The sequence below is a fragment of the Delphinus delphis genome, chromosome 1 (genome assembly GCF_949987515.2).
Source record: "Delphinus delphis chromosome 1, mDelDel1.2, whole genome shotgun sequence".
Taxonomy (NCBI): Eukaryota; Metazoa; Chordata; class Mammalia; order Artiodactyla; family Delphinidae; genus Delphinus; species Delphinus delphis.
Genome location: NC_082683.1, coordinates 4,677,944 through 4,694,319, shown reverse-complemented (window position 1 = coordinate 4,694,319; position 16,376 = coordinate 4,677,944). Strand labels below are relative to the sequence as shown.

Sequence of the window (16,376 nt, the reverse complement as noted above, 5' to 3'; positions counted from 1 at the left end):
CCTGGGGGCCCCGGCTGGGCTTTAGATCCAGCGCAGCACGTGCAAGGGCCGGAAGCGCCGCGTCCCGCCCCCGGCCGCGCGGGGGAGCAGGGCGCAGGCGCGCTTCTTCAGGGCTGGGCGGCGGCGGCGCGACTCCGGGCCGCCAGGGGCCGCTGTGGAGCGACCTCACGGGCCCACGCCGTCTGGACCGCGAACGGCCGTCCCTCTTGAGCACGGCCTTGCCGGTTTGGCGGGGTGAAAGGTTGCGAAGATGGCGACGGCCTTGAGCGAGGAGGAGCTGGACAATGAAGACTATTACTCGTTGCTGAACGTGCGCAGGGAGGTGAGGCCTGCGATGGGCCGCTGTCGGGGCTGAGGCTAGGCCGGGTCGCTCAGGGGGGACCGAGCTGGCGGCGACCGCCCCGTTCCCGCCTCAGGCGGCCGGAGCCTGGCGGGGAGGCCGCGTGACCCCGGCTGACGTGCGCGATCGCCGGCCGGCCGGACTGTCCCCACCGCCCCGACCCTTGCGCCGGGGATGTCCTGGCCGGCCTCTGCCCCAACTCTCCGCGGTTGGTGCGCCGCGTGCGCTGTGTCAGGGCAAGGCCAGAGGCCCCCGCGCCTCCAGGAGGGAACAGGGCCCCCGAGGTGGACGTGGAGTGGGGGTCCAAGTCCTCCCGGACCCGGTGCCACGCTCGGCTCACACACCCGCCCAGGTGCTGTGTCATCGCCCCCAGCCCGCAGGGTGGGAAACCGAGTATTAGGCACCAAGGTCAAGGCTACCCGGGAACCTCCCCAGGACTCTGTCCGGTCCCTGCGTCTTCCATGGGGACATCCCGCCTCTGAAGTGAGTCCAGGCTCAGAGGCAGGTGTCTTGTGTCCTCCTTTTGTGCAGCTGTCCAGAAATTCAAGGAAGAGTCTCCCGGACAAATAGCCTCATTTCGGAGGCCCAGGTTAGGAATAAGCTAGGAAACAAGTGATGCCCCAAGCACGTCCTCGACATGTGCGCCCGTTTCCTCACCGGATGAAAGATAACACGAGAGAGTCTCACACTGTGTCTGGCACTTAGTAGGGGCCCAGTAACTTTCCTTTCTTGTTGATTCTCCATTTGAGGTCAGCGTGAAGGTCAGGGAGGCTTCCAAGGTCAGGTCACGAGGTGGATTATTTCTTTCTAAACTGCTGGGTTGGGTCTTCCCAGCCCTGCCAGAGAACCTCTAATTTGGGCTTAGATTTTCCAGTGATCCGAAGTAGCCAAGTCTGGTCTAGTCAAGCTTGTGTTGACTAGACTAGGGCTGGTCAAGTCTGTGTTGTCAGTAGGTCTGCGTGATGTTAATAATAGCTAACGTTTTGTGAGGGCTTACTTTGTGCAGGGGCAGGGTGCTGAATGGACACTTTATGTTTTTGCACTTAATTCTCGTATCAGACCTTAAAGTAGGCATTCAGATAATTCTTGATTTAAAACCGAGGAAATGAAGCATAGAGGGATTAAGTAACTTGCCCAAAGCCACACCACTAGAAATCAAGAGTCTGGATTCAGCCCTGGGCAGTCTGACTCTGGAATCCCAGTTCTTGATCTCTGTGCTGTACTGTCACCCTAGCTTACCAGTCCTCAGACTACAGAGCTGCCGGACTCCTTGGGCACCCCTCATAAGAATCCCTTAAGTGTGTTAGTCACTACTTACTATGGAAACGCCCAAAGAAATATTTTGGGGAATTGCAGATCTTGTTAGGTTGCCATAGGGCCACCTGGAGATTCTTGTAACTAATCAACGGTAACCTTTGGCCTTCATTTTTTTCCCCTTTGAATGGAGCTATTGGGCTAGTTATTCTTTTTGTTTTGTGTTTTGTTTTGTTTTGTTTGGCTGTGCCGTGCGGCTTCTGGGATCTTAGTTCCCATACCAGGGATCAAACTCGTGCCCCCTGCGGTGGAAGCACAGAGTCCCAACCACTGGACTGCCAGGGAATTCCCTGGGCTGTTCTCTTTCTCCAGTTCTTAGAAGCAAAGTGGTAAATAAAACCGGCTTTTCTGAAACCAGCCTTTTTTCCCACGCATTTATAGTTAGTCTGGTTATCAGTAATTGAGCAGCCATTTATTCACCTGTTTACCAGGCTTACTGAGTCTTAGGCCGCTGCAAATGATATAAAATAATAGGCTTGGCTAGAGTCCTAGGTAAACATTTGTCAGGTATAAAACCACCAGAGTGTTAGGACCCGTCATTGTTATTGGACTGATGGGTGGAAGCCAAAGAAATATTTCTTTAAAAAAAAAAAAAATGTTTACTTCTCGGGATGAGTGAAGGCACCTCCACATTTATGACTGTAGGTGAAATCCCTATGAAACATGTCCTCTTGCTCATCATCTTGTGTTGCCGTTGTCAACAAACAGTGTAAAACACCATCCCCTCTGGTGTGGAGATTTTCTCTCTCAGGGTTCCACTAGAAGAGAAGCTCTGAAGGTGATCTCTGGACTTGATATTTACTAGGATTTTTTGTGAAATTAGAAATCAGCCTGAAGTTGAAATACCATGATTTAGCTGAAGAATGAGAGAAAAAATAGAAGTAATCTTTATTTTTACCTGTGTGGTCAAAAGGAGGTCATAACCCCTGTTGATGTGTTCGCATTCGGGTCTGCGGCTTGATGACACTGAAGCGTAACTAGGAGGCGAGGTCCTCTTCCCACCAGCGCTCCAGAGCTCCTTCAGAACTCTCGTGTTAGAAAGTTCAGAGACTTTCCACCAGGAGTCTCAGATGGAAGCAAGCTGACACAAAACCAGGGAACTCTGTTTAAAAGGTTCAGATTTACAGGCATAATACATGATAATAACAATGGAGTGATACAGAAATGTCAAAAATCAGGTTAAGAATCTCCCATGCCCATGTTTCAAACTTTAAAATATCCCCTTAAATTGTATCCCAGGGAGTGAAGCAGGCAGCTAGACAGGAGTTCCATGACCTTTAAAAAAATTCCCTTTCTCTAGCGTTCTGGATTTCCTGTTTGCGGAATGGAGCCGTTGTCTGCCTGCCACACACTGAGGGGAAGGAATAGTTTATCATTAACTGGGCACATTGAAACCGGATTGGCATCTCTGGTTTAGGTAGTCAGATGCATCATCAGGGGCCTGAAATCTAACTGATTTGAGATTTCTGAGGTGATTTGCCAAAATTTATTTGGAGAAAGGATTCCTGAAGAGTAAGAGTGAAATTTTCTTGATCTCTATGCTCTTTGTAGACATTATGATTGACACATTTTAAACCTGATTTATTCCTAAATACTTGAGTTTAATTCCTACTTAACCATTGTTGTAGTTGAAAGAGTTTCATTTTTATGCATGTCTGCAATGTTTATAACCTGTTTTAAGATCTCCGGTCCCAGTGGATTGAGCCTGAAAGGAGCCAATCTCCTTTTCAGCTTTTAAACACTTTTGAAATAAAACAGTCGTTAAATAAAAAATGAACTTAAGTAAAAATGTATTTTCTTGTAGTCCACATATGGAGGTCAGTGTTCTGGGATCTTTATCCTTCCATGACAGCTGTGAAACTAGAAGCGTAAAATCAAAACCTAAATAAAAAATGCATTTTCATTCCTTCCCTGGTATAGGGTCTGTTGTTCTTTCCACAGTTTTTGGTTGCCTGGGTTTCTCTGGCTGTAGGTTACAGTCACACAGTGGGGCTAAAACTTCAAGTTTGGACTGCAGATGGGAGGAACAGGCTAGAGCACTAGAGGAAGGTCTGCTGGTCACAGCCAGGATTGACCTGGGGGACGGTCACCCAGCCCCCCAACCAGGATGGCGGGGCCATCCGCAGGAACTGAATGTAAAAGCGTTGGCTAAGCCAGGTGCACACTTAGGTGCCTAAGGCAGTGAGGTGCTGTGTGTTTGTTCTTTCGTTGCTATCTAACCTTATGGGCAGGTAATTTAGTCTTAATGAGGGATGTAAAGGTGGGTCCAAGAAGGTCATTCCTTCAATGAGTTTCCCATCTGCTGCATTAGGTTGGATGTTCACAACAGTGACCCTGCTTAAAACGAGGTGCTGGGCAAGTAGTGTGAGCCTTGGTTGTCTGGTAAGGTGTCCTGTCAGCGAGCATGCCTTAGGAGCAGGACCTCAGGCCGCCCTGCCACCCAGGTGAGCTTGAGCACGTCATTCAGCCTCAGAGTCTCCTGTGCTGACCTGCAGCGAAGTCACGGAGGAGGCTCACTGTGGGGCTCTGCAGCCAGAAGGCCCGTGTTCAAAGCCCAGTTTTACCCCTGGGAGGTTTGTGCCTCTAGGCTAGGAGCTGAACCTTTTTGCTCCCTGTTTCCCTGGATGTTGAAATGTAGGTAACAGGTGAAAATGTATTACGTACTCACTCTGAGCCAAGATGTTGGATAGTGGAGCATGAGGGTATGTATAGAGTACCTGGCGAAAGCAGGTATTCGGTTAATAATATTTATTGTTGCTACTTCTTGGATTTTGATAAACATGAGGTTTCGCTAATTTTAAAAAGACATACATGTACATGGTAGGCTTTGGTATGCCTCATCCTGGCTAAATCTGCTACTGTAATAATAAAAAAACATAGTGCCAGAATTTATGAATTAGGTTATGAATTCCCAAAGCTTTCTTCGTCCTTTCTGTTCAAAATTCTGAGTTTATTCTCTTCAAAAGACGATCTTCCCTCTGAACTCTTCCTGCAGGGTCATGCGTGTGACTTGGGTGGCGGGCGCGGTGGTTCCCGGAAGCTGGGGTTAAGCATGGGAGTGGAGTGCAGAGCCAAGGGATGATCCAGAAAGACAGTGTCTGGAGTAGAGGCAGAGTGGGACCCACAGATAAACTTGTTGTGAGCTATCAGCTTTGAAGAGGCCAGGCAGAGAGGGGAGGACCTGGCAGAGGCAGAGGTTCTGCTCCAGCGACAGCAAGACAGCACTGGCGGTCAGGAGGGTTCCTGGGTGGAGCTCAGAGAGGCTTCTGGGGGTCTCCCTGTGGGTGGGGAGGGGGCCGTCATGGTGTCCCGCTAGTTCCAGTGTCATCTCATAATGGGATTAGCAAACACCAGGAGGTTGAATTTTCAAATTGTTTTCTTCAGTAAACCGTAAGCTAGTTATTACCTTTCTGCTTTGGACGTTTCAAACAATTGCATCTTGAAATTTTAATACTCCAGTTCTGCATTATCTACCAAAATACCTCTTTCTTCTTCTTTTTTCTTTCTTTCTTAAAGAGAATTCAATTGAAAGCTTTTATATTTGCTGTGAGTTCAGTAATAAAACCCTGGAGAAGAGAATATGGGATACGCAAGCCGCACGTTTTGCTTGGCTGTGGAATTTTAGTGTTCACTTCTATTAAACTTTCATTTTAATTTTACTTATGTGTTTTATTTATACCCTACTTTGTTCAAGAGAGGATTTAAGACAGCTAACAGAGATGAAAAAATAAAATAGCATAAATGTTTAAAAGGGGGCACCAAAAACAAACAAACAAAAAGGCCACTGGGAATATTGCTGCTTTATTGCCACCATCGTGGCCCATGGGTTATACAGATCGCACTCCCTTGGAGAAACTCGTGGCCTGATGGCTGCATCCTGCTTGGCTCTTGGACATTTGGAACCACTTCTGCTTGCAGTGAGTGCACAGTGTTCCCTCCTGGGTTTGCTGGAGCCAGAACATTCTTCAGCAGTAAAATGCCAACAGACATCAAACCACAAGAATCCTGCACGAGTGGACAGGATGTAACAGATGCAGACGGACGAGAAGGAAAAAATAAGCCAAACTCTGGATGTAAAGAGAGGATCCGAACCATCATTTTTGACCCAGAAAGGAACTTGAGTTCATGTCACTCAGATGCTGGCCTTTTTATTTACTGTCCTGTCTCAAAGGCCCCAAATAAACATGGACATGACTAGGAAGAGAAATGAAAAAGTTGTACAATGGTAGGAAAGTCTTTTCTAAGCCCTTGGAATGACCTCTAATCAGGAATCAGAATTTCTGCTCCTTTGGCCCGTTCTCGTGTGTTGTTGTCAGCAAGGGGTGTGCCTGGAGGATGGGACTCCCCATCGGCCCCGCAAACCTTAAAGGTGATGTGGGCCCTGCTTTTTTTCTTTTTTAGTATTTATAGAGTTCTGTCCTTACCGATTGCCTAGTCCTTTTTTTTTTTTTTTTTGGTATTTATTTATTTATTTGGCTGCGCCTGGTCTTAGCTGTGGCATGCGGTATCTTTAGTTGCGGCCTGCAGGATCCAGCACCCTGACCAGGGATCGAACCCAGGCCCCCTGCATTGGGAGCGCAGAGTCCTAACCACTGGACCACCAGGGAAGTCCCACCTAGTTCTTTCTTGAACTTATAATGCCATCTTGGGGATAATGCGTTCTATAAATTTTGTAAGTTTTTTTCCTTCTATGTTAAGTAGAACTTAAGTGTTCTAAGGTTATTCCTAGCTGTAGAAACTTGGAATTGTTTGATCAATCTCCTGTTTAGCTTTTCTGACATATTCACGATTTGATTGTTTCTCTCTTAAGCCCACCTTTTCAAAATGAAGAGTCCTAAAGTGGTGGTAGAAGGCCAACCTCCAAAATCATGAGAAATATAGTGTGTGCATCTGACCTCTATACTTAACACAGGCGGGTTTTAGGGAAGGACAGCTGAGATCACTTAGCCCAGTACCTGGCATTTTGGGCACCTATGAGCGTGTTGATGATGGCGTAAAAAGGCCAAAGATGGAGGTGGAGCTTCAGAAGAGGTCAGTGGCTTAAAGAGCAAAGCCTTTGAAGTCAAGTCCAAGTTTGACTCTCTAGCCCCTGATACGGGGCAAGTTACTTAACCTCTCTGAGACTTTCTTCATTCATAAAATCCAGACAGTAATTTTACTGTCATAGGGCTGTTGGGAGAATTAAGCGAGAATGCACGTAAGTGCTTAGCACAGTAATGGGCATATTATTATGTAAAGTAAATGCCAGTATATTTTTATTAGTATTATGAGCATAAAAGTTAATAAGGAATGCTCTTACTGATTTGTAGGAATTCTTTATAGAATTTGGGTGAGTCCTTTGTCTGATAGATTAGTATAAATATCCGTCCCCTCTCTGTAGTTTGCCTTTCACTCTCGTAAATGTTCATGAACTGAAGATCGGTTTGAGCCAGGCCACACAAGTTACAATTTCTAGCCAGCTTTTGGGTCAGGGGTACGTAATCAGATAAACTTCTCCATCTCAGACATCTCAGATAAACTTCTCCATCTCTCCTCATTTAGTTAACCTTTTTGATCTTCACTGTTTTTAGCTGTAAAATGGGGGTTCTAATACCAATCTCAAGACATTTTATGAGTCTTCAAGTGTTAAATGAGGAAATATTGGTGAAAGTACTTTATTAGCTTTAAGTCTGTACAGATGCGTTTGTGACACCACTGACAGCCTCGAAATCCCCTTCAGCTTTTGCGATGCTCTCCTTGCCCTCCTTTCTCACGTTGCCAGTTGCTCATTTCCTGTCTTCCTTAGAATTTCCCCAGGTTCAGTCCTCACCAGCTCGGCTGGTTTAAAGTGCTCTGCTTGGGCCCCGCATCTCTGCCTTCTGCCCATTATTGCTTACGTGTTTTACCTGCCTCTCAAGCCTGTCTGCCTCCCAGGTCCTCCTGACCCATGCATCCCAGTCAAAGCCCCGGATGCGCTTTGGCTTTTCTTCGCCGCATAGTATTGAGCCCCTTCTCGACTGTCCTGTAAGCCACTCAGTCCATGAACCCCCTCGACTCCAGCCGACTTTGACCCCTTCATTTCTGTTTCAACTTCTAGGCTGCCAGCCAGCCAACCAGCCCTCATAAGCTCAGCCTTACGTTTCTGCTGTAGTTTTCTTCAGGTCTCTCTGGTTTGCCTTCTGTCAGCTTTAGTCAAGCCGTACAAGTTAATATTAACGCACGGTACTGATCACATTTCTCTAGCCAGAAACCTTTTGGCTTCCTATTGTTTATTGGGTAAGGAAGGGTCAAACTCTTGGCTCCCTTTTTAAAGCCCCTTACAAATTAGATGTTTTCTCTATTTTCTGCCTCCTTTGTGGTGATGTTCTGCTTTCTTCCACTGCAAAGCAAGCTCCATGTGGTCAGGGACCATTGTTGTCTCGTTCGCCATCAGGTCCCTAACAGTGTGGGCACATGACAGGTACTTACCAGATGTTTGCTGCATGAATGAGCAGGTGGGTGGATGTCCGCATTGATTTGTTACCTACTTCCTGCCTTCTTCTGGCCTCTACTCTGGCCAGTTTGTCAGTGTTCTGTCTCTCCTGGTTCCTCAGGGCATTCTCTTCCCCTGAAATGCCCCAGCCTGTTGTTGGCACCAAAGCAAATTGAATCCACCTTTTGCATTCCCATTCAGACCCCACTGCCTCCACGAAGTTTTCTCTGCATTCTGACAGCCCTGAACTTATGTCTTTATCATTAATATTAGCATTTTTGTTATATATTGTTTAGTTAAATCCATGTGTCTGGGGTTTTAGGGAACACACACACACACACACACACCTCCCTCTAGTTTATAATCTCCTTGAGGGCTGGGATGACATATTTCTTTTGTACCTCCTGTGGTACTTAGAGTAGGGTTGACATTCTGGCTTGAAATGATGAATATTTGCTAACACCATACTCACCTGGTCCAGGTGCATTTTACTTTGTGGAATACCTGTATTGAGGAACACATTGCACTTTTGGCAATAAATCATTCTAGAGGAATTTACTGAAAGGAGTTTATCAACTATCAGTTTGGTAAATCTAAATTGTCACTTATGACAATTGTTTAAAGTCAGGTACCAGAAGATGAGAGCAAATTCAGACGCATGCCTGTACGCTCGGGCCCCAGCGTAAGCCAAGGCCCGTGCAGACTAAGTTCCAGGCTGACTACCACGTGAGAAGAGGAAAGAACGCCCTTCCCTTGTCCTTTCTCATCTGGCAGATATTGATTATCTTCCTCTTATGTTTCTTTTTTGCAGTGAGAAAAGCTTGTTTATCATGTTTTATACTAGCACCAATAATATTTGTAAAAGTAAGTAGCTTCAGATGGATTAGATTTATTTTGGTACAGTTCTTTTTCCTTTTGTCAGTTAAATGGAGCTGAATTTTTACAGTTGGCACAGGTTAGTTTCCGTTGAAATCCTGTTCCATTTGTGAAGCACCTTACAAAGATGAGTCAGGCAGAATGATTTAGTACAGTCTGCAGCATACTTGACGTTGAGGGTGAGTCCACACACGTTGTGGGGGTCTGTTATGTTTGTGCATGAACCCCATGTGCAGGAACTTATTTCCACATCCTCCAAAGATTTTTCCACACGTAAATGAAAAGGATAGAAGACTGTGTTGAGCAGGGAAAATGGCATCAGAAGAGGGTAGGGCTGTGTATGAGAGCAGCTTTATTGTCTGAAGCTTCAGACTGTGTAGCAGGAACCTTTACAAAAACTGGTCTCTTAGTATAATCAGTATCTACTCAGTGACACCGAGTAATCTGTGACACCCTTTCTCTTCATGAAGCAGCTCTTGCTCAGCACTAAGTACCCATGCTGTCTTGGTGTTAATTAGCTCTGAAATCTGCTTTTTTCCTTTAAATCGTATGAGCACCAAGTATCATAAAAAATTACAGCCTTTTATTAGCTAATGCAGTTTATTTCAATCAGATTGTCGTGGAACATATGGACAGTCATGAATCTTCAATTGTGGTAATTAGGCAAACCCCCCAAAATCCAGTAGAATATAGTTTGTTGAGACTTTGTTGCTGAGATGCACCAATATATAGATACAGCCTGGAAGTTTGAACTTGAAACTTACAGGCTTCAGCAATAAAAAGCCTGTGGCTTTACTTTTCTTAAAGTGAAGGTATGTTATAATTTAGCTGTTATTTGCATACTCTTATTAGGTCTTCAAAATACTGAATTAAATATCATTGTAGGGACTTCCCTGGTGGTCCAGTGGCTAAGACTCTGTGCTCCCAATGCAGGGGGCCCAGGTTCGATCCCTGCTCAGGGAACTAGATCCCGCATGCCACAACTAAAGATTCCGCATGCCACAACTAAGACCCCGGCGCAGCCAAATAAATAAATTTTAAATAAATAAATAAATAAATAAATAAATATCATTGTAGTAGTTAGATGTGCTCTACACCAAACATTATTGGCTCTTAACTAGCGAGGGGGCTGCACTTCCTAGTCCCCTAGCAGTTGGGTGGGATCACATGACCCTTTCTAACCAGTGGTGTAAGTGGAAGTGATGTGTGTCCTGCTCAGGCTGAGGTACTTCAAGGCCAGGCCAGCCGGAGAGTCTCATGCTCTTCCCTCTGCCTCCATGACTGGCAGGGTTCCAAAGGGTGTCTGTTTAGTCCACCTGGGACCTGAGGACATTTCCAAGCAGAGAACTAGCTGACCTGAGATGGACATGTAATGTGAGGGAGAGGTAAACCTTTGGAATTTTTGGATGGTTTGTTACCACGGTATCACCAACCCAGCAGTTCTCAAACTTTTTGCTGTCAGGGCCTCTTTACATTCTTAAATTATTGAGGTTCCCAAAGAGCTTTTGTTTATGTGGGTTATAACTATCAATATTTAATAATAAGACACAGAGTGTACTTACTTCTTGTATTTCAGTACAGGCACAAGGAAGACTTAAGGATTTCAAAATAACTATGTATTCCACAACAATGAGGTTACAGATACACAGATAGCATAGCAGATATAACGAAAGATAGTAAGTGTGCAGCAAAAGAACTTAAAATCAGTTGAGTTAATCTCTGAAAACTCACGTGTTTATACCATAAAGTTACCACCTTAGAAATTTCTAGAAAACAGGAAAGTATACAAGTACACAATTCATTAACCATCAGAACAATGATATACATCATGTAGCCTCAAGAAAATCCCACTATACTCTCATGAGAGAATGAGAAAAAGGCAAATAAAATCTTAGTATTATAATGAAAATAGTTTTGACCTGTGGACCCCCGAAAGGGTCTCAGGGACTCCCAGGGGGCCCCACACCACACTTAAGAACCATTAACCCAGCCCATCCTGACGGATACAGTCATGGTTCAGACATACTGATGTTCCTCACATGCTGTAGCTTACTTTGCTAAACGAAGGTAGAAAATAAAAGCAGAGTGGCTGTATACTCTGAATATGTGCACATTGATTGCAGAGATGGTCTTCATCAACTAGAAATTAAATAAGTGAAAATGTAGCAGTGTCTTCAATTGCCTAATTATCTAAGGGAAGCAAACACAATGAAATTGTCGTCAGGAGACTTTTCTAAGCATGATACCAGAGCAGAAATCAGAGAGAATTGATAGGTTTGATTTTGTAAAAATGAGAAATATCTGTGTTTATTAAAGGAAAATAAAGCCTAAAAACAATTATAAACCCAGTTAAAAGACTCAAAAGGAATCTAATATATTTGATAAAAATTCATATTTTTAATATATATAAGGAACTCTTGGAATCAAAAAGAAAAAGATTAATACCCTAATAGAAAACAATACAAAGGAAACAAATAGAAGAAATCTAAAATGCAAATAAGGGACTTCCCTGGTGGTCCAGTGGTTAAGACTTCGCCTTCCAATACAGGGGGTGAGGGTTTGATCCCTGGTCAGGGAGCTAAGATCCCACATGCCTCGTGGCCAAAAAACCAAAGCAGAAGCAATGTTGTAACAAATTCAATAAAGGCCTTAAAAATGGTCCACATCAGAAAAAAAAAATCTAAAAAAATAAAATAAAATGCAAATAAGTGTATGGAAAAAATGTCACCCTCACTAGTAAAAAAACAAATGCAAGTTAAAACAAGGCTTTTTTTGTTTGTTTTGTTTTGTTTTTTCTCTACCAGACTGACAAAGTTTTTTTTTTTTTTCTTTTTAATGATAGTATTGAGCTCTGATAAGATGAAAATCTGTTAGCCAACCCAGCCAGGAGGCAGGAGGATTCTCCTCTGGAGAAGTTGAGCCAGAGGGACTCTGGAGCCTGGACATAGACAGTAAAGGGTGAGAGTGGCACGCTAACAAAGGCAGGGGGGTGCGTTAGTGTTTGCATGGCGAGACTTCTGGCTTTTCTTCCTTTATTCTCTGGTCTCTCCCCTGAAGGAGCTAGCCCATCAGAAAGAAAAGACTGCCAAATGAAACTTCTAGGTTCCCTCCCAGGCATTTCACAGAGAAGCTCATCAGTTGACAAGACCCGTTCACACATACAGAGCTTCCAAACAGCTTCTTAGTATCTTACTATGAAGTGTAAGTCAATTGCCAAAGAATGTCAGATGTTTGAGGGAAGGCTCCAACGTGAAACTCTGATATCATGCAGACAGCAAGGAGAAACTAGAAGGAAGCAGACAATGCAGGGAGTTTGGAAGCTAGATCATCTTCAGATAGATAAGATACTACATGTAAGAAATAAGAACAAGGTGATATATCAAAGAGCAATACTGTATAAAAAGAGGAGGAGCTCTTGGAAATTAAAAATAAGATAACAGAAATTCTGTGGAAGGGTTGGAAGATAAAGATGAGGAAATATGCACAAAAGTAAAACTTAAAAACTTAGAAGATCAGTTCTTAGCCATGAAGTAAAGTAAAATGAGGGGAAGACATTATGAAACAATTAATATGAGAATATTTCTCAAAAGATAGGAGACTATAGGTTAAAAAGGGCCATTCAGATAACTAGCATAGTGGATGGGGGAGAAAAGGACCCCCATACTAAAGGAAATCATAGATTAAAGAGAGAGTCCTGAAAGTTTCCAAACAGGTCACAAACAGAGGGCTGGAATTGGAAAGACATTAGGTATCTCACCAGTAGTACTGTAAACTAGAAGACAGTGGAGCAATGTAATAAAAATCCTGAGGGAAAGTTATTTCCAAGCTAGAATTCTATACCCAGCCAACTATTCATTAAGTATAAAGGCAGATTATAAGAACATTTTGAGATATACAAAGCCTAAAAAATTTTTCCTCCCAACCAGTCTTATACTTCTGTTATCTAATTTTTGATTTCCGAGAGCTCCTCCTTCTTTTGAGAATATCTGTAAAGGAAACTACTGGGGATTGAGCTCCATCAAAATGAAGAAGAAAACCAAGAAAGAGAAAGGCATAGGATACAGAAAAGAGATACCAACCCAGGAAAGATGCCCAGGAAGATGGTGACAGGAAATCCTAAGATGAAGTTTGTTTAGCAAGCCCAACAACAAGAACAGGGCAGAGAGCTCTTGGAGGAGTGCCTCTTAGAGGGGAAAAAAAAATGAAAGTGATGTGCTGTTTGATATTGAGAGGAATATTAGAAGTCTTTACTATAAGAAGTATACTGTGAAGAGTTGGAGAAGAATCGTAACAGAGCCATAGAAAGCTAAAGCAAATGAAAAAGATGAGGCAATTGTTAACTCCAGGAAAAATAAAAAGTAGTTCAAGAAAAGAAATGTAATCATAGTATACTGTTTGATTCAGCTTTGAACTATATTTACAGTCATAATTAAAACTAAACTAATTAAAAAGAAAAACTGCATTGATTTGAACGAAAGTTGTGATAATTACATAGAAAGGAGGGGAAAGATAAGCACAAGGAAGTGGAAAAGAACTAAATTCTCTTAAGTCTAAAATTTTACAATTAAGGATATGAGTATATTTAGAAATAAAATGAGAAAAATGCTAAAAGATTTAAAAGTGCTTGCATCTGAGGAGTGGGAGTGAATGCTGTTTGGGGTTATAAGTCTAGTAGTTTTATTTATAAACTGTTTATGTAGTCCTTGGATAAAATTAAATTTTTAAATTTAAAATAATTAAATGGTAAATACTTTCTGGAGATCAGTTCAGAAGACTAAAATGGAAGTCTTATACCCAACAATTTTAGAAACTTATTTTCAAAAAGATAATCATGCATACACACAAAGTTTTAGCTATAGGGATGTCCACTGCAGCCTTTTTAAAACAAATGAAAGTTATTAATAGAAGATTGTTATATAAACTGTAATAACGGCATTTAAAATGGTGTAGAAAACCCTTAATGACCAATAATACCCGAAAAACCAAAACTCCACAAGACCTTTAACTGAAAAAACAAGTTATACAATTATATTGTAGAAGAAATATTTTTTTTTTTTTTTGCGGTACACTGGCCTCTCACTGTTGTGGCCTCTCCCGTTGCGGAGCACAGGCTCCAGACGCGCAGGCTCAGTGGCCATGGCTCACAGGCCCAGCCGCTCTGCGGCATGTGGGATCTTCCCAGACCAGGGCACAAACCCGTGTGCCCTGCATCGGCAGGCGGACTCTCAACCACTGCGCCACCAGGAAAGCCCCAATTTTATTTATTTATTTATTTTTGAAATTTTTTTAAGGGAATTCCTTTATTTTTATTTTTTATTTATTTATTTTTGGCTGTGTTGGGTCTTCGTTTCTGTGCAAGGGCTTTCTCTAGTTGCGGCAAGCGGGGGCCACTCTTCATCGCGGTGCGCGGGCCTCTCACTATCGTGGCCTCTCCTGTTGCAGAGCAACAGGCTCCGGACGCGCAGGCTCAGCAGCCATGGCTCACGGGCCCAGCCGCCCCGCGGCATGTGGGATCCTCCCGGACCGGGGCACGAACCCGTGTCCTCTGCAACGGCAGGCGGACTCTCAACCACTGCGCCACCAGGGAAGCCCCTGATGCCATTTTTATAATCTATGCTTACGACAAAGTTGCTCTTCATATTTTTGAAAATGAAGTTTATTTTTGCTCCACATCCTCACCCACACTTAATATTCTCAGTCTTTTTCATTTTAGTCATTCTAGTGGTTGTTAAGTGTTTTTAATTTGCATTTCCCTAATGACTAACAATGTTGAATGTCTTTTCGTGTACTTGTGCACCATTCCTGTATCATCTTTTGTTGACGTTTCTGTTTACATCTTTTAGTCGTTATCTTATCAGGTTGTTTATCTTCTTCAGTTGTGAGAGCTCATTGTATATTCCAAATACAAATCTATGAGACAGATATTTTGCAAATATTTTTCTTTTATTATCCTATATAGGAAATCTTTAACTCGAAGTTACAAAGATTATCTCCTGTGTTGTCTTTTAGAAGCTTTACGGTTTTAGCTTTCACATTTGTATCTTTTTTTCCATTCTCAGGTTTTGTTGGGTTTTTGGTTTTTTCAAATTTTTAACTTGTAAGATACATATAACATGTATATGTTTTGCCATCTTAGCCATTTTAAAGTATACCGTTCAGTGATATTAAATGCTGCTTACATATTGTTGTGCCTCTGCCACCACCATTTATATCTCCTGAACTCGTTTCATTTTGTAAAACCCAAACTCTATACCTGTTAAACAGTAAGTAAAATTATACGGTATTTCTCTTTTTATGACTGGCTTATTTCACTTAATATAATGTTCTCAAGGTTCATCCATGTTGCAGCACATGTCAGAATTCCCTGCCTTTTTAAGGCTGAATAATAGTCAGTTGTATTTATATACCATATTTTGCTTATCCATTGATCTGTTGATGGGTACTCGGGCTGCTTCCACATTTTAGCTGTTGTGAATAATGCTGCTCTGAATATGAGTGTACAAATATCTGTTCAAAACCCTGCTTTCAATTCTTTTGGGTATTTACCCAGAAGTGGAATTGCTGGATTGTATGGTAAATCTGTTTTTAATTTTTTTGAGGAACTGCCATACTATTTCCCATAAAAGCTCTACCATTTTACATTCCTACCAACAATGCACATGAGTTCCCGTTTCTCCACATCTTTGCCAACACTTGCTTGTTTTTTTGTTTATAGTAGCCAGCCTAATGGGTGTGGAGTGGTATCTCACTGTGGCTTTGACTTGTATTTCCCTAATGGTTAGTGATATGGAGCATCTTTCCATGTGCTTTTGGCCATTCGTATATGTTCTTTGATATATGAATGTCTGTTTAAGTCCTTTGCCATATTTGAATCAGATTGTTTTTGTTGAGTTTTAGGAATTCTTTATATATTCTAGATATTAATCTCCTGTCAGATATACTATTTGCAAATATCTTCTCCCATTCTGTAGGTTGTTTTTTCACTTTCTTGATGGTATCCTTTGATTCATAAAAGTTCTTGATTTTGGTGAAGTCCAATTTGTCCATTTTTTCTTTTGTTGTATGTGCCTTTGGTGGTGTATCCAAGAAATCATTGCCAAATCCAATGTCATGAAGCTTTTGCTCTATATTTTCTTCTAAGAGTTTTATAGTTTTAGCTCTTATGTTTAGGTCTTTGATCCATTTTGGGTGGATAAACTAATAAACGGATTCAGCAAAAGTTGCAGGATACAAAGTCAACACACAAAAATCAGTCGCATTACTTTTTGTATATGGTGTTAGGTAAGGGTCTTCATTCTTTTCATGGGGATATTCAGTTATCCCAGTACCATTTGTTGAAAAGACTATCCCTTCCCTATTGAATAGTCTTGGCATGCTTGTCAAAAATAATTTGAC

At 42.6% G+C, this 16,376-nt stretch overlaps 1 protein-coding gene across 1 annotated transcript in view; it reads left to right on the top strand.

The window, feature by feature from the left end:
* The first annotated feature begins 228 nt into the window (after positions 1–228).
* Positions 229–16,376, top strand: part of DNAJC11 (DnaJ heat shock protein family (Hsp40) member C11) — a 70,838-nt gene continuing 54,690 nt past the window's right edge. The window contains exon 1 of the mRNA XM_060013496.1: positions 229–322. Within this exon, the coding sequence (XP_059869479.1) occupies positions 251–322 (72 nt within the window). The 5' untranslated portion in view covers positions 229–250. The remainder of the gene's footprint in view (positions 323–16,376) is intronic.